Here is a 21,746-nt window from a genome sequence, read left to right as displayed (position 1 = left end):
ACTATATAAGCGATATTTCTCCCTCTCTGGCACCTCTTGGTCATAGTAAGTCTAATGACTGAGCCATTTTGCACATCGGCCAACATATTGCAAAGCGTGAAACAAATTCTGAGCAACACTTATCTATACAGTGGATATAAAAAGTCTACACACCCCTGTTAAAATGCCAGGTTTTTGTGATGTAAAAGAATGAGACAAAGATAAATCATGTCAGAACTTTTTCCACCTTTAATGTGACCTATAACATGAACAATTCAATTGAAAAACAAACTGAAATCTTTGAGGGGGAAAAATAAATAACTCACAATAACCTGGTTGCATAAGTGTGCACACCCTTAAACTAATACTTTGTTGAAGCACCTTTTAATTTTATTACAGCACTCAGTCTTTTTGGGTTAGAGTCTATTAGCATGGCACATCTTGACCTGGCAATATTTGCCCACTCTTCTTTGCAAAAGCGCTCCAAATCTGTCAGATTGTGAGGACATCTCCTGTGCACAGCCCTCTTCAGATCACCCCAGATATGTTCAATTGGATTCAGGTCTGGGCTCTGGCTGGGCCATTCCAAAACGTTAATCTTCTTCTGGTGAAGCCATGCTTTTGTGGATTTGGATGCGTGCTTTGGGTCGTTGTCGTGCTGAAAGGTGAACTCCCTCTTCATCTTCAGCTTTCTAACGGACGCCTGAAGGTTTTGTGCCAAAATTGCCTGGTATTTGGAACTGTTCATAATTCCCTCCACCCTGACTAAGGTTCCAGCTGAATAAAAAACAGCCCCAAACATGATGCTGCCACCACCATGCTTCACTGTGGGTATGGTGTTCTTTGGGTGATGTGCATTGTTGTTTTTGCGCCAAACATACCTTTTGAATTATGGCCAAAAAGTTCAACCTTGGTTTCATCAGACCATAAGACATTTTCCCACGTGCTTTTGGGGGACTTTATGTTTGTTTTTGCAAACTTCAGCCGGGCTTGGATGTTTTTCTTTGTCTTGCCACCCTTTGTCTTGCCACCCTACCCCATAGCCCATTCATATGAAGAATACGGGAGATTGTTGTCACATGTAGCACACAGCCAGAAATTCCTGCAGTTCCTTTAATGTTGCTGTAGGCCTCTTGGAAGCCTCCCTGACCAGTTTTCTTCTCATCTTTTCATACATTTTGGAGGGACATCCAAATTCTTGGTAATGTCTCTGTTGTGCCATATTTTCTCCACTTGATGATGACTGTCTTCACTGTGTTCCATGGTATATGTAATGCTTTGGAAATTATTTTGTACCCTTCTCCTGACTGATATCTTTCAACAATGAGATCCCTCTGATGCTTTGGAAGCTCTCTGCAGACCATGGCTGTTGCTCTGAGATGCAACTAAGAAAATGTCTGGAAAATCCTACTAGAACAGCTGAACTTTATTTGTGATTAATCAGAGTCACTTTAAATGATGCAGGTGTGTAATGACTTCTATTTAACATGAGTTTGAATGTGATTGGTTAATTCTGAACACAGCCACATCCCCAGTTATAAGAGGGTGTGCACACTTATGCAACCAGGTTATTGTAAGGTTTTCATTTTTCATTTTTCCCCCTCGAAGATTTCAGTTTGTTTTTCAATTGAATTGTTCACATTATAGGTCACATTAACAGTGGAAAAAGTTCTGACATGATTTATCTTTGTCTCATTCTTTTACATCACAAAAACCTGGCATTTTAACAGGGGTGTGTAGACTTTTTATATCCACTGTATGTGCTACAAATAAGTTATGCCTTTGAGTAGACCTAGTAACTATACTGAACAAAAAGATAAATGCAACACGTAAAGTGGTTGTTGGTTTCATGAGCTGAAAGAAAAGATCCCAGAAATGTTCCATGCGCACAAAAAGCTTATTTCTTTGGAATTTTGTGCACAAATTTGTTTACATCCCTGTTGGTGAACATTTCTCCTTTGGCAAGATAATCCATCCACCTGACAGGTGTGGCATATTAAGAAGCTGATTAAACAGCATGATCATTACACAGGTGCACCTTGTGCTGGGGACAATAAAAGGACACTCTAAAATATGCAGTTTTGTCACACAACACAATACCACAGATGTCTCAAGTTTTGAGGGCGCATGCAATTGGCATGCTGACTGCAGGAATGTCCACCAGAGCTTTTACCAGAGAATAGATTGTTAATTTCTATACCATAAGCCGACTCCAACATCATTTTAGAGAATTTGGCGGTACATTTACATTTACATTTTAGTCATTTAGCAGACGCTCTTATCCAGAGCGACTTACAGTAGCAATTAGGGTCAAGTGCCTTGCTCAAGGGCACATCGACAGATTTTTCACCTAGTCGAGAATTGAATGTTAATTTCTCGTTTTAGAGAATTTGGCAGTACGTCCAACCGGCCTCACAACCGCAGACCACGTGTAACCATGCCAGCCCAGGACCTCCACATCCGGCTTCTTCACCTGTGGGATCGTCTGAGACCAGCTACCCGGACAGCTGATGAAACTGAGGAGTAATTCTGTCTGTAATAAAGACCTTTTGTAGGGAAAAACGTATTCTGATTGGCTGGGCCTGGCTCTCATATGGGTGGGCCTATGGCTGCGCCCCTTCCCAGTCATGTGAAATCCATAGATTAGGGCCCAATTAATTCCTTTCAATTGACTGATTTCCTTTTTGAGCTGTAACTCAGTAAAATCGTTGAAATTGTTGCATGTTGCGTTAATATTTTTGTTCCGTATAGATTGTATTTATTCAAGTGTAGAGGTTTGTGTTTATTGTTTTTCAACATATTTTAATTAGTTTGTACAATACATGAAAAAATCTCCTGCAAAAAAGACAAATTATGCTTCTTCTGTTGTTAATGTTGACCTGGCACTGACAGTATAAAGGTGACTTAGAAAACCTGAAATTAAAATGAAGAGCGGACTGCACCGCATGGAGCGTGGGTGACATCTAGTGGCCAAGATATTTTCAACTGGTATGCAAATTGTTGGATTTGCGCAGCCGCAGTTTGATACTCCCCGAATCGTCTAACCAGGAAATACATCACGGAAGTCGCTAGCTGACACTACGCTTTTAGCTAAAATAGACATGATATTGCGATTTCGAGAGGCAAACTGAGAAGCAGAATTCGGGGATTTTATATTGCACAAAATATGTACTAATAGACATTGCATTTGATAGGTAAAAGAGATGAGGAGACGTACACTGTGATCAACGATAGCTAGCCTAGCACCTGCCGACAGCTGTGACCACAATGTCCAGTCCACAAGCTACACTAACGTTACAGTATGAGAAATGCATCAACCGACGTTAATCTTCTTTAGCTAAATTCTCTTTCGGCTTTGCATCAGTTCTCGCTCCTCGGTTTAGAGGAGGATAGCGTCGCTACAGTATCTGCCTTGCACATTTCGTACTTGAAGGACTATACTCAATCGGCAGCATGTTTCAGAAGACCTCTTTCACGACGCTCATAGTCGGGGTGTTTGTTGTGTATGTTTTGCATACTTGCTGGGTGATGTATGGCATCGTTTACACCAAGCCTTGTGAGAACCCCAAATTCGAAAACTGCCTCAACCCTTATCTGGCAGGAAAACCACGACTCCAGGTTGGTATGCATCATTGAAGCTAGCTAGATGGAATGCAAACTTAGTCAGCCAGCCGTTTTGCAATAGCTAAGTGTGTGAACGTTTGCTGTGTTGTTGGTTTTTCCTCCATTTTCAGCTGAGTATCTACACTGCTTTACGACCCAATGCTGATAGTGGACACACCCTCATTCACAAGGAGGAGGACTTTGATGTGGAGTCCAAGTTTGAAAGGTGCAACTTTTCTTACAGTGACAGGATATGGCTGTATATATGTCCGTTGTAATAAGCAGGATGATCACCTATGGAAACTTTGTGGTAGACACAGTGATCTCTGGGTAGTTGCAGGATGACTTGGACTTCATATAAGCAAGTCATCCAAAACGGCTGCCCAAATTCATTGTAGATGGTTAAATGTTAACGTTGAACAAACAGTCAATAGACTATTTCAACCTGCGAAGTTGTACCTCTCCCTGCTATATCTATTTATCCCTTTTCCTAAAGGATTGTGAATGTGTCCCTCCCGAAGAAGACCCGTAAGAATGGGACGTTGTATGCCATGGTGTTTGTACACCAGGCAGGCATGTCTCCGTGGCAGGACCCCAGGCAGGTGCACCTGGTGACCCAGCTCATCACCTACATGATACCCAAACCACTGGAGGTCAGCCTGATCTCAGGGGAGGAAGCACCAAAGGTCAGACTACTATTACACCACACAATGGCTGCGTTCCCTAAATAGTGCACCATGGGCTCTGGTCAAAAGTAGTGCACTCTAAGCAAATAGGTTGCTATTTGGGATGCAGACAGCATGTACAAGAGCCATGGAAAAGCTCCAAAGCAAGTCACTCGTTGGTATCTATTTAAAAGCCTTCATTGTTAAGGTATGTCCATACACACACGGTGGCTTGCCTTGGAATCAACCATCCTGAATGGTCCCTCTGTAGCATGTTTGTCTACATAAAAATGTGTTACATTGGAATATCCTTCACATTGGAATGCATTTCTGTGGGGTACGTCTTTCAAACTGTCTTGCTGATTTTATTGTTTTGACCACTGCCCTTTTCTGCGTTTTTCATTAGTGTTGTTTTGTTATTCACTTGTCCTTTTCTCTGATCTGTTGTTGTCATTGTGCCCAGTGCAGCCAGAGCAGCAGAAACGGAAGACTACTACTGGAGGTGACTCTGCAGTGGACCGGCCCGTGTCTCACTGGCGCTCACGTCTCACACTCAATGTGGTGTCAGAAGACTTTGTCTTCGACAGGGACTTCCTGCCCAGTGACGTGCACCGCTACCTGAAAGTGTAAGCACACGCTTTGCACAGCACTTAGCACTCATGATACAATCTAGCCCTTGACCATGACTCAGTTCCTTTACATTACACATACAAGTAATTGCCGTCTTCTCAAGGGGAAGGGGTTTGTTAAGATCCCTGACGCTCGGTCTGAACATTAACATGCATCGCTTGCGGTACAGTTTTGGAAGCATAAGGACCTTATCTTTCATATCAGCAAGAAATAATAAAAAAAATTTTAAAAAAAGGTTTAATTGATACACACATTGATAGGGTTAGTGTTTCCACATGGCCATATCATATCTCCATGTTATAGCTCTTCTTTACGGAAAATAGACTAGAGGCGACCACCTGTGTTAATTATCTATCTAGCATGCACTGAAGACCTGTGTGTAAGCGTAACTCAGGAAGTGTAGCGGAAGTGTAGTTTCGTCGGATGGAGCTGCATAGCTGTATGGATCTGTGCAAAACTGCTACAGTAAGTATATCTTTTTTATTTTAAGGATTATTTTTTCGCTAATGAAAGATAAGGGCCATATGTTTTGAAAAGCCGTATCGCAAGTGATTATTATTGAAGTTTCTAAATGTTAAAACACAGCGTTGGGATTGTAGTTCATGATGCAGTCGTGGGCAAAGCTAATGGCTGAGAACTGTAGGGAGAAGGCAGAATGCCACCTAGAGTTTGAGAGAGCTAGATACAATCCAGAATTGAAATTCATCATACACTTACAAATAGACACCTGGCACTAATATACAATACACAATACAAAAATGTAAACTTCAAGTTCCAAAGCCTTTATTAGAAACTGGGTGGTTCCAGCCCTGAATGCTGATTGACTGACAGCCGTGGTATATGAGACGGTATATCATTGATGGATTTTCCTTGATTGTTGTACTGTGTTCAAGATTTCAAAATGGAAAAAAGATGGTGTACCTTCCACTGCTGTTTGTGGATGAGCTGAGCAACCGAGTGAAGGACTTGATGGAGATCAACAGCACCAGCATTGAACTTCCTCTCACTATCTCCTATGACACCATCTCCCTCGGGAAACTCCGCTTCTGGATTCACATGCAAGATGCCGTCTACTCCCTGCAACAATTCGGTGAGTAGTACCATGGAAATATAATTCTATGGGTGACATTTTCGTAGTGCAAAAGAATTGTGCAAAGTGCAAAAACTACAATAAACCTCATCATAATCTCGCAATGAGATTTAATTGGTTTGTTTGTTGTGATTTCAGGCTTCACTGAGAAAGACGCGGATGAAATCAAGGGCATATTCGTGGACACCAACCTGTACCTCTTAGCCCTTACCTTCTTTGTAGCTGCCTTTCATGTAAGACTAAAGTCTAACTGTTCCATATAGATTAAGTGACATTCATCTTTAATGGATGATTCTGACTCACAGGCCTAAATCAGGGATGGACAACTTTGATGGGGGTGGGGGCCACAAAAAATCTGAAATCATCATGCGGGTCTGCCGGCCCTAGCAAATGTTGTTGCCACAAGAGAAAAACTTATGATGCACAACCACATTTTGAAATAGCACCTTGTGTATTCTAATTCTCAATAGTAAATTGAGACCCCGACTGATTTCCTACAAATATTTCCTTTGCAGCTCCTCTTTGATTTCCTGGCCTTTAAAAATGACATCAGCTTCTGGAAGCAGAAGAAAAGCATGGTGGGGATGTCCAGCAAAGCAGGTGGGTTGATTTCTCACTAGGATGCTGTTAGGCAGGGTCGGGGTCAAATCCAATTGAAGTTAATCAATTCAGGAAGTAAATCGAATTTAGAAGTAAAAAAAAAAAAATAGCTTCTCCTTTTCAGTTTATTGATAAATGATTGAAAATAAATGCTATTCTTTTTCAATTATTTAATTGGAATTTCAGTTTACTTCTTGAATTGACTGACTTCAACTCAAATTGAGCCCAACCATGGCTGTTTTGGATGGATGGTCTTCTCTCTGTGTGCCCTGGTTTGTCATCCAGACAAACTGCAGATACCTGTAGTCACATTGGTGGGTGTGTCTTAGTTCAAATGTCTTAGTGTGCTGATGTGCCATATGATATGCGTTTGGTTCTATAACTGATTGTAACTGACAGCTAAAGTTGTGTTTAAGGCTATAATCCAAATGGTCACCAATATGAACTTGTATTGCTCTCTCACGTTAAACCACAAATACAACCGACGTTGTGGCTATTCAGTGGAGTTGAATATAACATATATGCCTTTGTGTGTGGGATGATATGCAATTAAGCAATAAGGCCAGAGGAGGTGTGGTATATGGCCAATATACCACGGCTAAGGACTGTTCTTTGCACGACGCAACGCGGAGTGCCTGGACACAACCCTTAGCCGTGGAATATTGGCCATATATCACAAACCCCCGAGGTGCCTTATTGCTATTATAAACTGGTTACCAATGTAATTAGAGCAGTAAAAATAAATGTTTTGTCATACCCATGGTATACGGTCTGATATACCATGGCTGTCAGCCAATCAGCATTCAGGGCTCGAACCACCCAGTTTATAATTGTGTATATAACCAATGGTTGACTATTCTTCTTAGGCCTGTTTATGTTATGTTCCTTTTCCAGTACTGTGGAGGTGTTTCAGCACCATTGTGATTTTCATGTACCTGTTTGATGAGCAGACCAGCCTGCTGGTCCTCATTCCTGCTGGAATAGGCTCCCTGATCGAGGTACGTCTCCGCACATGCTGTCAGTGGCTGTGTCCCAATTGGCACCCTATTCCCTATGTAGTGCACTGCTTTTGACCAGGGTTATGTCCCAATTAACTCTCCTTCCTCCCAAAGTGTGCACTTGTTCACTAATTCACTTATTTGGAAGGAAATTACAAGTATAAGATACAGTGAGCTCCATAATTCATTGGACAGTGACCATTTTTTTGTTATTTTGGTTCTGTACTCTAGCACTTTGAGTTTGAAAGGATACAATGACAATGGGGGTGAAGTGCAGACTGTCAGCTTTAATTTGAGGGTATTTTCATACATATCGGATGAACTGTTTAGAAATTATAGAAGCTTTTGTACATGGTCCCCCCATTTTCGGGCATCAAAAAACATTGGACAGTTTAACATAATGTAGAATAAAGTAATCATTGTTAATATTTGGTCGCATATCCTTTGCATGCAATGACTGCTTGAAGTCTGCGATGCATCGATATCACCAGACGCTGGGTATCTTCCCTGGTGATGTTCTGCCAGGCCTGTACTGCAGCCATCTTCAGTTCCTGCTTGTTTTGGGGACTTATTGCCTTCATTCTCCTCTTCAGCATGTAAAATGCATGTTCAATTGGATTCAGATCCGGTGATTGACTCGGCCAGTCAAGGATTTTCCACTTTTTGGCCATCAAAAACCCATTTGTTGCTCTAGCAGTATGTTTAGGGTCATTGTCTTGTTGCATGATGAAGTGCCGTCCAATGAGTTTGGAGGCATTTGGTTTTATCTGAGCAGATAAAATATTTCTGTAGACTTCAGAATTCATTGTTCAACTTCTGTCTGCAGTCACATCATCGATGTGTCTATTTGTAAGTGTATGATGAATTTCAATTCTGGATTGTATCTAGCTCTCTCAAACTCTAGGTGGCATTCTGCCTTCTCCCTACAGTTCTCAGCCATTAGCTTTGCCCACGACTGCATCATGAACTACAATCCCAACGCTGTGTTTTAACATTTAGAAACTTCAATAATAATCACTTGCGATACGGCTTTTCAAAACATATGGCCCTTATCTTTCATGGGCATTTCTTTTTTTTCTCCACACTTTCCTCTTTCCATCACTCTGGTACATGTTAATCTTTGTCTCATCTGTCCACAATACTTATTTCCAGAACTCTTGGGGCTCTTTTAGGTGCTTTTTAGCAAACTGTAATCTCGCCTTTCTGTTCTTCAGGCTTATCAGTGGTTTGCATCTTGTAGTGTACCCTCTGTAGTGCTGCTGGTGTAGTCTTCTACGTATGGTAGACTTTGACACATCTACACCTGCATCCAGGAGAGTGTTTTTGATCTGTTGGGCTGTTGTCAGGGGGGTTTTCTTCTCCATAGAGAGTATTCTCCGGTCATCCACTACAGTGGTCTTCCTCGGTCTACTGGGTCTTTTGACATAATTGAGTTCACCGGTTGTTTTTTTCTTGTTAATGATGAACCAAACTGTTGACTTGGGCATGGCCAGGGTTTTTGCAATGTTCCTGATTGATTGATTTTCATTTCTGAGCCTTATGACGGCCAGCTTCATTTCCATCGACACTGCTGTCTTCCTCATGTTGTCACACCCCAACAACAATCTCCAAAGGCAATAGCAAAGTCTAGAATCAATACTATTCATCAACAGCTCTCCTGCATTCACTAACGACACAAATGAATACACCTGCCTAACGACACACATCTGTGAAGCCAATTTAACAAATACTTGTAGTACCTTAAAATGGGGGGACCATGTACAAAAGGTGCTGTAATCTCTAAACTGTTCATCCAATATTTATGAAAATACCCTCAAATTAAAGCTGACAGTCTGCACTTCACCCTCATTGTCATTGTATCCTTTCAAACTCAAAGTGCTAGAGTACAGAACCAAAATAACAAAAAAATGGTCACTGTCCAATGAATTATGGAGCTCACTGTATATGGTGGAAACTCCACTAGTAGATGCCTCCATCAATCCAAGGCTTTTAGATTTGTGGGAAGTAGTGAACGAGTGCACTACTTGGAACGCACATCAGGGCTCTGGTCAAAAGTAGTCTGCTACATAGGGAATAGGGTGCCATTTTTAACACAGACAGTGTTTCCCTAAATTCTTCTCCATTTGCACAGTTACTGTTGTTCATGTTAGTATAATATCTGACCCCATTGGATTTTGCCAGGCATTTACTTTTCTCAGATTGAGTCGATTTTCTTTTTCTGTTTGCTGCATTTAGTGTACTATTCAGTGATTTCTGTTTGCTGCATTTAGTGTACTATTCAGTGATTTCTGTTTGCTGCATTTAGTGTACTATTCAGTGATTTCTGTTTGCTGCATTTAGTGTACTATTCAGTGATTTCTGTTTGCTGCATTTAGTGTACTATTCAGTGATTTCTGTTTGCTGCATTTAGTGTACTATTCAGTGATTTCTGTTTGCTGCATTTAGTGTACTATTCAGTGATTTCTGTTTGCTGCATTTAGTGTACTATTCAGTGATTATCAATGTTTTCCTCCTTTTGTAGGTTTGATAATCCCATCATCCGATGTCCTGGTTTCTCTAATCCGCTATGTTTTAGATCCTTTTAGATTATTGTGTCCTTGTAGATTATTGCACAATGTCCTTCCGTGACTCGTAAATCACTCCTGACTGGTTTCTGTCCCTCTACAGGTGTGGAAGGTGAAGAAAGCCTTTAAGATACAGATTATCTGGAAGGGTGTAAGACCAACGTTCACAGTAAGTCTGGTTTGTTTGTAAAGATATGTTTTTCAGAGTTCATTTGCTCACGATTACATTTGTTTTATGTTAGTTCTATATGCATATCAAGTGTTTGTCTCACCACAGTTTGGGAAATCTGACGAATCAGAGAGAAGGACTGAAGAGTATGATACTCTGGTGAGACTTGCTATATATCCTTTTTTGTCCATAAAAAACCACCAAACAGAGTAATTGTTCCTTTCTCCTCAATTTGTATACAGTAGTATTGTCATAAATTGGATCCATTTGATTTTCCTTGCAATGTTCTTCTCTTCCCAGGCAATGAAGTACCTGTCGTATTTACTCTACCCACTGTGTATTGGAGGAGCTGTTTATGCCTTAGTTTTTTTGAGATACAAAGGGTAGGCTATAACTTTATTGTCTGAATATTAACAGTTGGATCTACTACAGCAGGGATCATCGACTAGATTCAGCCGCGGGCCGATTTTTTAAACTTGAGTGGATGGTCGGGGGGCCGGAACATAATTACAAAAAATGTGTAGACTGCAAATTAACTGCAAGAAGCCGAAACAGATATAATGTTTGACTAAAACATAATAATTTCAAACATTGCTTACATTTGTATATGATCACGTGTCTCTCTATTATGCGTGGGAATACTTGGGAAAATATTTCTTAAATTAAAATAACTTGGAGCTGATTTCCTGGTGTTTTTATTATTATTATTTTATGTTTTTGCTCAGAAAACTTTTTGGGCAAATAAAACCACCCGCAGGCCAAATTCGGTCCGCGGGCCGCCAGTTGGGGAACCCTGTACTACAGTGATGGGCATACTGTAGTCGTTTTTTGGGGAGGGGGCAATTATTATTTTGGATTAAAAACAACCCCAGGCTACACTTGAACATCTGATACCTGATAGAAAGTATGTGGACATTTTAATGGACCTATATATTTTGAAATAACTGCCCTTTTTTATGGCCTGCAAATTGATTTTGACGAACAAATCGGTCCAAAAAAAAGAATCGTCCCTCGGTTGCATTTCGAAATCCTAATCTGAGCCTCTAAATGTTGCCCTCACCTGGTCTACTACACGGTGTGTGTGTTTTGAATGTGTAATAATGTCTCCTCTGCTTTCTGTTTGACAGTTGGTACTCCTGGATCATCAACAGTTTAGTGAATGGTAAGGTTATTGATCTTATCCTGAGGCCAGCATGATTTGCCTTAATTAACTTTTTCCACTGGGGCTTCCATACATAAAAATCTATACACACATATATTATGATTATTATTAATATTATTATATTACTTTTGAAAGCTAGATTTATTGACTTTGATGGTTCCTTTTTTGACAGGAGTATATGCTTTTGGATTCCTCTTTATGCTACCTCAACTCTTTGTTAACTACAAGGTCAGAGTCGTTATACTAAGTACTAGTGCACATGTCTTCTGTTATATTATTCATGAGGGTAATGGCCAGATGCTGGTGTCCATATCGATAATTCTCTTGTTTCAACAGTTTAAGTCCGTGGCACATCTACCCTGGAAAGCATTCATGTATAAAGTGAGTGGATAATATATGTATTTGAGAGATTGTCGGGTTTTACACTAGATGTTAGATGTCTCGGAAATAGTTTAATCATTTAAAGGACAATTATAGTATGTTTACCGGTATGTGTAGTAATTGTTGCAATGAAACATACATACATCTATCAGAAAATAAAGACATCATAATAATAATAAGTGGATAAGAATGAAACTGAGGTATGTTGATAATAGAAGTTTAGATTTATTGCGTCTCATCTTGTCCATCCCCAGGCGTTCAACACCTTCATCGATGACATATTTGCCTTCATCATCACGATGCCCACCTCCCATCGGCTAGCCTGCTTCAGGGATGATGTGGTCTTCCTCGTCTACTTGTACCAGAGATGGTAAGGCAGACACACACACACTGCAGTTTCCCTAAATTGACTGTTGCAGTTTGTCAAATGAGTCATTTGTAACACTATCTCCAATGCATAACAGAATATCCTCAGATTGACTGTCAATTTGTTTACAACAACCTTTTCCCACCTATTTTCTCTCCTAAGGCTGTATCCTGTTGATAAGACCAGAATGAATGAATATGGACTGTCTTACGACGAGGAAGAGAAACCCAAAGGGAAAGTCCATGAAGACTAAAACTATAACTGATCACACACGCTGCTCCTGCGAGCCAAGTGTAGAAGATGGACCTACACGTCGCTGTGCTGGGATGGGGTACAATGCCAATAAAACGCATTGGTGTTATTTGTCACAAGGTGGATTTTCCTAGTAGGGAAGGTTCAGCTATCCTTACTGCTCTCCTAAGCCCCTCACTTACATGTAGTCACATCCTTGCCAGTCACCACCCACCCAACCTTAAACAGTACCTACCCAGACCATTGAATACTTGAGTGGGCTTTCCTAAGCAATGCGATGAATAGCACCACACTGGTTGAATTAGCCACAGCTGCCACCAGTTGAAGGAGCATGGACCAAGCCATGATTGATGTATAACATGATTGGTGAATATATGTTTGTCTATGGGATAGGACCAACTCAGTCCCCGTCCAGCCTCCACCCCTGCCTGCCTGCACCTGTTTACCCCATCCAACATAAAAACACCTTAACCCTACCTGGCATTTCATGTCATGATGTCATCAGGAGACACACTGACTGATGTCAACAATCTGTTTTGTACACTTGGTCAAAGCGTCCAGAATTCTGAGCTGTGTTTGATCATCCAGAAGAAGATCTCTGCTTTTATGTTTGTATTTGACCTTGTAAAGTATTAGAACATGAAGACCATGAGATGATGGTGCCAAATATGTGCTTTTGAATGCGAAAATGTGTGATGATCAATTTTGTTAATTGTTATTAAAGCATTTGATAATGTTTGATTGTTTTGGTGGAGTTTTTTTAAAATTTGTATTTACAACACATATCACACTAACCAAACAACAAAACACACCACATGTAAACACGACACATTGTTCTCTCTCATCCGTCTAAATCATTTTAAGTCAAAAAGGGACATTTCTATACTTTTCTTTTCATATCACAATATCATCCTAACCAGAAATCTAAATAAGAATGTTCCATATATAGGAGGGCTGCAACGAAATTAAAAAAACAAGAAATGAATAAATAGGTACTTCATATTTATGAATAATGACAAAGTTGGAGTCATGATAAAATTGCCAGCAGCTTCTCATGTACATGATTTGTGTGAATTACACATTATTGATTGGTATTATTACATATTATAAATAACATAAAGTTCCCCTTTTTTCCTTTACTCCAAGACAGTAACTTTAAACTTGGCCCATATTTCTTCATATTCCTTTGACTTTCCATTTCCAATAGTTTTCTCAAATTTGACAGTCTTCATTGACAGTTTGAGCCATTCTGCAAATGAGGGCGGCTTATCCTCTTTCCAAGGTCTTAAAATGACCCTTTTAGCAATTAGAGTTAGTGTCCTGAGCATGGAAGCATTTGGTGTATTTTCTGGGAGGTTAATGCCCAGCAAGATAAAGGCTGCATTTGTGTGTAGACAGAATAGTATTTTCCAACATGCTTCCAACTTAGGAGTTTGAGCAAATGTATTAAAGAGACTTCAGGAAAGTGTAGTAAGGATATTTGAGGCAGAAATTCTATTTCCTTTTGTCAGCAATTCAGAATTGATTGTCATTTTGTCTATAAATTATTTTTACACATTGAAAAAAAACCTGTTCATAGATGAGGAAAACTAAAATGATCTAAGACACATCTGATATGCCGTGGTCTCTCTTTTTTAAAGGGCTTGGCAGACTAATTGATTAAACCCATAACTGATAAGACAGGCAGTGATTGATAATTTATTCTATATACTATATATATACTAACAATTTTAGGAATGTCTCATGGTCTGAGAAACACCGCTCTAGCTCTGCCACCTTTCACGGATTGAAACACATCCAATGCAAAAAAACAGATATCTCTAGCTTAAACTAACTAATTTATGGTTACTTGAGCATGATGCAAACAATTCACAAAAAGAAACTAAGATGGGCTAAAGTAAATGTTTGTGTTTGAGCACAAAGCATTAACTACAGCATGTGACAGACATGAACCAGTTTATCTGTCTGTCACCTGTCTGTCATCAGTGGGAATCCAGTCCCTTTCTAAGACCTGCACTACCAGCACACACCTCCACCAGCATCAACCTAGGAGGCTAAAATACAATTTATACTTGATCCGAAAATGTGGTCGGAGGCGCTGTATGGATGGTGTGACGCAATTGCGGAGCCTTGGGAGGCAAGCAGAGGCCAAATTGAACTCCGTACCACATCGCTGTGCGCCTCTCAAATGTTTTAACAACGAAGAGGGCTCTGTATAGCTCTGCGTTGACATGATTGGTTGACGGTAGGTGAGGGTGGGAGGTCCTGTATAAACACAAACTCACTTCCTTGACAAATTCCTTCACAACAGCTCTGCGCTGCTCCGCGAAGAGCAAACCGTATGTTTGCTCTGACTTCTGCGGAGGCTGCATAGCATTCAATGCAGTATGGCCAATGCAGACGTCGGATTGACCATGTAGCGCCTTTAGGGTGGAACCAGGTCGGACTGAACTCTGTAACTTCAACGGTCTAAGGAGAACAGAGAAGCTGAGCAACAGGAAGTTACGTCCAATCTGGCCTGGTTCTGTCTCTCTGAATTAAGTTTTCTAAATGAATGAATATGAGTAACTGAAATAAATATGTTCATCTCTGGTGGTGGTTTTATTGTTGTTCAACCTCTTTCATTTTGGATGCTGAAGAAATGCAGTGGTATTTTGTTCAAAGGGTAAGACACTGACAGATGGAATGTATACAAATATGTTCTAGCGTAGATATAAGATACAATCATTTTATCATAAACACACCCTAGAGCCGGACCCGGAACATATAATTAGTTATGAATCAACACTTGGCAAACGTTTGACATTATGTCTCGTTCCACCAGTTTCGAAAGTAATGATGATGGCCTTGTAACTAAGAGACAAACACAAACACAGGTGATGTTATCATACAGAGTTTCACCCTGCTTACTGGTGTCGGCTGGTATCTCATACCTGTGTAAACTAAAGGTATGATAGACATGATGAAAGACAGACAGAGAGACAGGCAGACAGACAGACAGCAGGACGACATGCTGCTGTTCATTGAACACTGCAAGCTTTAAGTGGCTTTAGACATTCAGTTACAAGAACGAAACAATATTCAAATGAACAGAGGGTAGAAATAGCAATCAATCCCCCCAAAAAGAATCAATCCAGTGCTTGAAAACATAAAAGAAATAGGTAATATTTGACTGGAAATAACTAATCACAGACACCGCTGCCATGGGCCCAACATGTTGTGTTTATATTTTTTGTTCAGTGTATTAAAAGAAGGAATTGAGAACCAGTTCTCATTTACAATAACTGCCTGCATGCTGAACCATGACCTTGTGTGATATAATGATGCTCCTGCTATTGTTTCAGTGACACCTATAATAAGATACATCTCTGAACCACACCATATTGTCATGTGTTAAGAGCAACTATCTCCAGGCCGATACTTCAAGGACAAAGGGAAGGAGTGTCTCTTCTAGATCTTTCTTTAGAGAGTGTCCCAGTGACCCAAGGTGTCAGAGGTGCTGCCACCACGGAGCCATGAAAATCATCACTGTTTTCCTCCTTCTGAGCTTCTGCTGCCTTTTCTCAGGTAAACTGCTATTCAAATCTATTAAATAGTTATTTCCAATCCGTGGTGATGATGATGATCTCTGGCATATGGAGTAGTTTACTATTCTGATCTTTTAATGTCAGAGCTGCTGTATTGGTTTATATCATGTTACTTAGTTCTATAGGTTTTAGGTCATTTCATATGAATTCATATGTTATAATGTGACTACTACAACAAATACACTCATTTAGGGCTTAGATGGAGTGCCAATTCCATTTTCTAGCTTTTTCAAATAATGTTTTATGTTTCATCCTGATATTTCTCATACTCAAACCAAGTTGACAGACCAACTGCTCAGCATTCCATTGGACTGTTGAATGTTTATGTTATAGCTGAAACAAAAACAACATTCACTACCTGTCACCTGTTGCTCACTGAATATTCTGGAATACTTTTGGTCATTCATGTTTTTGTCATTTGCCACAGCAGTTTCTAGAAATTTGGAGAAATATTATTTTGTTACTTTGAATACTTTTGGTCATTCATGTCCTTGTCATTTTCCACGTTCATCAATTTTGAGATGTTTTGAGAAAGATTATGTTGTTGTTCATATTTAAAATAGATGCTCTGAAGTGCTATGTGTGCAGCTCCACCACAACCAATGACGCATGCAACCAGTCATCCCAAACCTGCCAGGCACCCCTTGATACCTGCATGACCACTGTGGACACATTTGGTGAGAGTACTTGGAAACCTAAGTGACACCAGTTACAGTAGCCTAATAGGAGTAGAAATGCATCGATCCCATGGAGACGGGAATTGATAGGTGAATTAATAAATGAAAAAGTGGAGCACATAGCTTATTTCTTTGTATGGTAGTCTATTCCAGAAAAAATAACCATGCCTGGTGAATAGATTTGAGAATTTAGAAGTGAGTCAATATATACAAAAATATACTGTAAATATATAGTAAATAATATAATAGTAAAGATGCATGATTTCCCTTTTCCATCCACAGGCAAAATAAAGGCCATAGTGAAGTATTGTGCCAGTGCAAGGACCTGCAACGGAGCATCGTCAGGGGCCTTAGTGGATGCAAATGGCAATGGGAACCAAGTCACCTGCTGCTCCAGTAACCTTTGTAATGTCAACGGGGCGACTGGTGTTGGGCTAAGCACACTACTGACTCTGGCTGTGTGTTGTAACCATGCTGTGCTCAGCATTCTCTGGCTGCTCTGAGAATGGATGACCTCATAGTATGGGGAAATTCAGACATAGCCTGGCTCCAGCACAATAGGCAACAAGTTCACTTAATATTTACAGTATATTTTATTTACCAAACGAATACAGCTCTCATATATATTGTTATATCTTGTTTGTATTTATATTGAATTACTGTGACAATGTTGTGCAGTAATAAAAGCTATTTCTTGTATTTATACGGCTTTGGCTGTGATAATGTTTTGTATTGTGTCAAATAACTGTGGTAAATGGGTTTGGTCCTATGTGAAGTGTATAAACAAAGATGAATCTTAAGTAAAAAATAAAAATAAAAATAAAGTTAGCTGGTTTTATGTTTGCTCTACAACTGGTAGTGATTTGCATTGACTCCTCCCATATAAATGACGTCTAACAATATATAAACTTATGTCCCGCCCTTTCTCATTCCCTTTCCGCTAAAATCTAAGTAGGAAGTCAACGTGCCTAAGGTGCTCGGTTCTTCTCTTGAAGCTAAGGCCCTGAATCCGGCGACTAGCACCACTAAAATTAGGCATCCGACCCCAAAACTATAACATCTACATAGAAAGATGGCATCTGTATCTGAACTCGCTTGTATTTACTCTGCCCTCATCCTCCACGATGATGAAGTCACCGTCACAGTAAGTCCCGCTTACAGTATCCGCTTAAAATGGTGCCTTGGCTGGCCTCTGTAGCTAACCAGGCATATTTGGAAGACTGGTTCTTATCTGTAGTGTCTAAGTGAATACGAAGTGATAGTACGCCAGTTTTACATAATTGCAGGTAGTTGTCCAAAATGATAGCTTACTAGCCGTCAATGTCACTAGCTAGCTAACATGCTATCAGTTAACGTTAGCTAACATGAGTTAGCTAGCCGGTTCCGCAGCCATCAGGAGTCTTCTAGTCTAGTCAACAATGTGCTGTTGCTGGAGCCATTGCTAATCTAGCACGCAAACTAGCTAACCCCGGTGCCTTAGTCAGTTATGTTTATGGAAAATTGCTAGCTAACCAACGTTGACTATTCGGCACATTATTTGCCCACACCTTGATATCTTCTTGGCGCTAACGTTAGCATGTTAACGCTGGTGAATGGTCACATGTGAATGCGATGAAGGCAGCCAACGTTGGCTGGGGTTTCTTCCCACTTTTGGCTTTTACCAGCAAACTTGTTTACTGACCTGATAAAGGCTAAACAACACCAGCCTGATGGTAGTTTTGTCTTCATGCTTGTAGAGGTCTGTGATGTGTATTCTAATCTTTCCCCATGTGTTTGCAGGAAGACAAACTGATGGCTCTCATCAAGGCTGCCAATGTGACTATTGAGCCTTTCTGGCCTAGTCTGTTCTCCAAGGTGAGTCTGAAGCCCTTTTCTCCAGCACCTTACACGCATACAACAGGGTTATGCCTTTGTAATTGGGGAAATCTGCTGCGGCTTTTTACATTAAAATTTTTTAGTTATCCATTTTTTATGTAACACTTATTTGTCTTAACTGTGTTGTTGGTTAAGGGCTTGTAAGTAAGCATTTCACTGTAAGGTCTACACCTGTTGTATTCGGTGCATGTGACAAATACAATTTCATTTCATCCTCTGGAGCTTCTCATTTATTCCTTCAGTGTCATCCACATATTCCTTCATATCAATGGTGTAAGACCTTCTACTAGGTTACTGTTGTGTGTGTGAACAGTTTTTTATCGAATGGTGATGCCACTTAGTTTCTTTCTTGGTGATGCTCTGACATGTGGTAGTCATTCATATGTAAAGGCTACATTGTCTGACCTTATCCTGCTTCCTGTATGTGTTACAGGCTCTGGCCAGCGTGGACATTGGCAGCCTGATCTGCAACGTGGGTGCCGGTGGAGGAGCTGCACCTGCTGCTGGAGGCGCCGCCCCTGCTGCAGAAGCACCAGGTAACAGAAGCCCTGTTCGGACGGGACTAGTATTACTAGAGCCGTTGGTTATGTAATTATTACCCCAGCATGTGCGTTATTCCAGAGAGATTCTCACAGCCTTAGTTTTTCCAAACCTCCCCTTGTAATTCATTAAAAAAATATATGTTTACTCATGACGGAAACCTGGAGGTTTTTATTCTAGGTGTGAATATATTAATGTCTAGACCATAATAAGCTACACTGATAACTCGTGCTTGGTTGCCAAATGTATAGGGGTCCCCATAATATTTAAATTGAGGAAGTGTGATCATAATCTTTATTTTAGCGATCCACTTTAGACGTCCCTCATGAAAATGCCCCCAATCCTGCTGTGAGCTTCTGAACAGCGCACTGCACTTGAGATGCGTTATGGATGGAAGTGAACTTGCCATTTCCAAAAAGTTAAGCTCAGTGGGGAATCGGGGATCCACATTTAGAGCCCAAGTCTCATTAAATAGGCCTAGGCGCAGTACCTTTTTTGCACATTTAATTAAACCAACGCATTTGGCGATTAACTTCAATTCATTAACACAATGTAGCTTTGTTGACGGGCCGCCCCAAGGTGGTAAGGGTAGGCAACAACACATGCCACGCTGATCCTCAACACTGGGGCCCCTCAGGGGTGCGTGATTAGTCCCCTCCTGTACTCCCTGTTCACCCACGACTGCGTGGCCAAACACAATTCCAACACCATCATTTAAGTTTGCTGACAACACAACAGTGGTAGGCCTGATCACCGACAACGATGAGAGAGCCTATAGGGAGGAGGTCAGAGACCTGGCCGTGTGGTGCCAGGACAACAACCTCTCCCTCAATGTGAGTAAGACAAAGGAGCTGATCGTGGACTACAGGAAAAGGCAGGCCGAACAGGCCCCCATTAACATTGACGGGGCTGTATTGGAGCGGGTCGAGAGTTTAAAGTTCCTTGGTGTCCACATCACCAACAAACTGTCATGGTCCAAACACCAAGACAGTCGTGAAGAGGGCACGATAACACCTTTTCCCCCTCAGGAGACTGAAAAGATTTGGCATGGGTCCCCAGATCCTCAAAAAGTTATAAAGCTGCACCATCGAGAGCATCCTGACCGGTTGCTTCATCGCCTGGTATGGCAACTGCTCGGCATCAGACCGTAAGGCGTTACAGAGCGTAGTGCGTACGGCCCAGTATATCACTGGTGCCAAGCTTCCTGCCATCCAGGACCTATATACTAGTCGGTGTCAGAGGAAGGCCCAAAAAATTGTCCGACTCCCGTCACCCAAGTCATAGGCTGTTCTCTCTGCTACTGCATGGCAAGCGGTACCGGAGCGCCAAGTCCTTAACAGCTTCTACCCCCAAGCCATAAGACTGCTAACTATACCTACATGTACAAATTACCTCGACTAACCTGTACCCCCTGTATATCGCCTCGTTATTATTTTGTTATATATATTTTTAAACTTTAGTTTATTTAGTCAATATTTTCTTAGCTCTTTCTTGAACTGCATTGTTGGTTAAGGGCTTGTAAGTAAGCATTTCACTGTAAGGTCTACACCTGTTATATTCGGAACATGTGACAAATAAAAGTAGATTTTTTTTTATACGTTTAGGCCATTCATATTAAATATATGCACAGCACTTGTTTTCTTGCTCAAACTGCGTGCAGCACCTGTCAAACTCTGTAATGTTACACTCCTGCCATGTAAAAATTGACATTGCAGATTTGGACGGGACTAAAGTTACATATGTGATTTGTGCTCGTGCACATAATCCGTTTTTCTCACACAGCCCACCTGCCCTTCTTCCGACACTAAAGCTGCAAGTTGGAAGCAAGACGCTTTTTCGTAGCAATTAAGTAGTAGATTCCCAAATGCCCAATAAAAATACAAGTCATTAAGCTGGAATTATGTAGTAATGCGAATAGGAAATGTTTGTTCACCAGTAGGCATGTCCCAGAACTCTGCTCATCACTACTCAATTTTAGTGCATGAAAAAGCACTTGAATTTGAATTGCCACTGTATGTGCGAACCCTGAGCATGGTCTCCATGTGAGCCCGCGCTTACTACTATCAGTGGTTTAAAAACTGACTCCCATGTGTGATCACTTCCTGTTACGCCCACGACAAGGATTCAGACCACCTCTGTTTCAAACATCTCTGGCGCCAGCAAGGCCGGAGATAGTGGCATGGTTTCCACTAGAGCACTGTCCGGATTTTCAGGGCATCAAGCAGTGACTGGTGTTTATCCCTTTCCCTTTATTTGCCCAATTTGTCTAATGGGTTTATTACACCTCATTTCTTGGCCTAAATCAGACATTATGGTAAAGTCAACTGCTTAGTGGTCATTTTTGTGAATTAAATTACAGTTTTAACTTGAAGGATATTTCTTGGTACGTGTACTGATGCCATACCTTGTTTCCTGCATTACAGCCAAGGAGGAGGAGAAGAAGAAGGAGGAGAAGGAGGAGTCCGAGGAGGGTTCCGATGACGACATGGGCTTCGGTCTTTTCGATTAAACCGGTTTTTGTAACAAATAAAATCAAAGAAACTGAACTGGCAATATTTGTAGTTTCCTTTGAGCACCTTTAATCCCATGATGCACTTATTGTACCAA

The 21,746-nt window shown here is 40.8% G+C and overlaps 3 protein-coding genes across 3 annotated transcripts; all 3 read left to right on the top strand.

Moving 5' to 3' along the window:
• Positions 1-3,005: 3,005 nt before the first annotated feature.
• LOC311125272 (lipid scramblase CLPTM1L) lies at positions 3,006-13,196 on the top strand. Its single transcript, XM_084199320.1, has 16 exons — positions 3,006-3,597; positions 3,714-3,808; positions 4,079-4,268; positions 4,716-4,873; positions 5,771-5,967; positions 6,106-6,200; positions 6,483-6,567; positions 7,462-7,565; positions 10,233-10,298; positions 10,407-10,457; positions 10,599-10,681; positions 11,426-11,460; positions 11,633-11,688; positions 11,797-11,841; positions 12,096-12,211; positions 12,371-13,196. Exons 1-16 carry the CDS (start codon positions 3,433-3,435, stop codon positions 12,459-12,461), a joined length of 1,632 nt encoding a protein of 543 aa, XP_084055446.1. The 5' UTR covers positions 3,006-3,432; the 3' UTR covers positions 12,462-13,196.
• A 3,389-nt stretch (positions 13,197-16,585) lies between these two features.
• LOC311125271 (uncharacterized protein) lies at positions 16,586-17,227 on the top strand (the record flags this gene model as incomplete). Its single annotated transcript, XM_084199319.1, has 2 exons — positions 16,586-16,724; positions 17,007-17,227. The coding sequence occupies 2 exons, from the start codon at positions 16,586-16,588 to the stop codon at positions 17,225-17,227; spliced, it is 360 nt and encodes a 119-aa protein (XP_084055445.1).
• A 425-nt stretch (positions 17,228-17,652) lies between these two features.
• Positions 17,653-21,685, top strand: LOC311125273 (large ribosomal subunit protein P1-like). The gene is made up of 4 exons (XM_084199321.1): positions 17,653-17,868; positions 18,504-18,578; positions 19,033-19,135; positions 21,563-21,685. The coding sequence occupies exons 1-4, from the start codon at positions 17,797-17,799 to the stop codon at positions 21,646-21,648; spliced, it is 336 nt and encodes a 111-aa protein (XP_084055447.1). The 5' UTR covers positions 17,653-17,796; the 3' UTR covers positions 21,649-21,685.
• The last annotated feature ends 61 nt before the right edge of the window (positions 21,686-21,746 follow it).

This window comes from Coregonus lavaretus, assembly GCF_964263955.1.
Source record: "Coregonus lavaretus genome assembly, contig: HAP1_SCAFFOLD_1740, whole genome shotgun sequence".
NCBI lineage: Eukaryota > Metazoa > Chordata > Actinopteri > Salmoniformes > Salmonidae > Coregonus > Coregonus lavaretus.
This window is presented reverse-complemented; position numbering and strand designations above follow the sequence as displayed.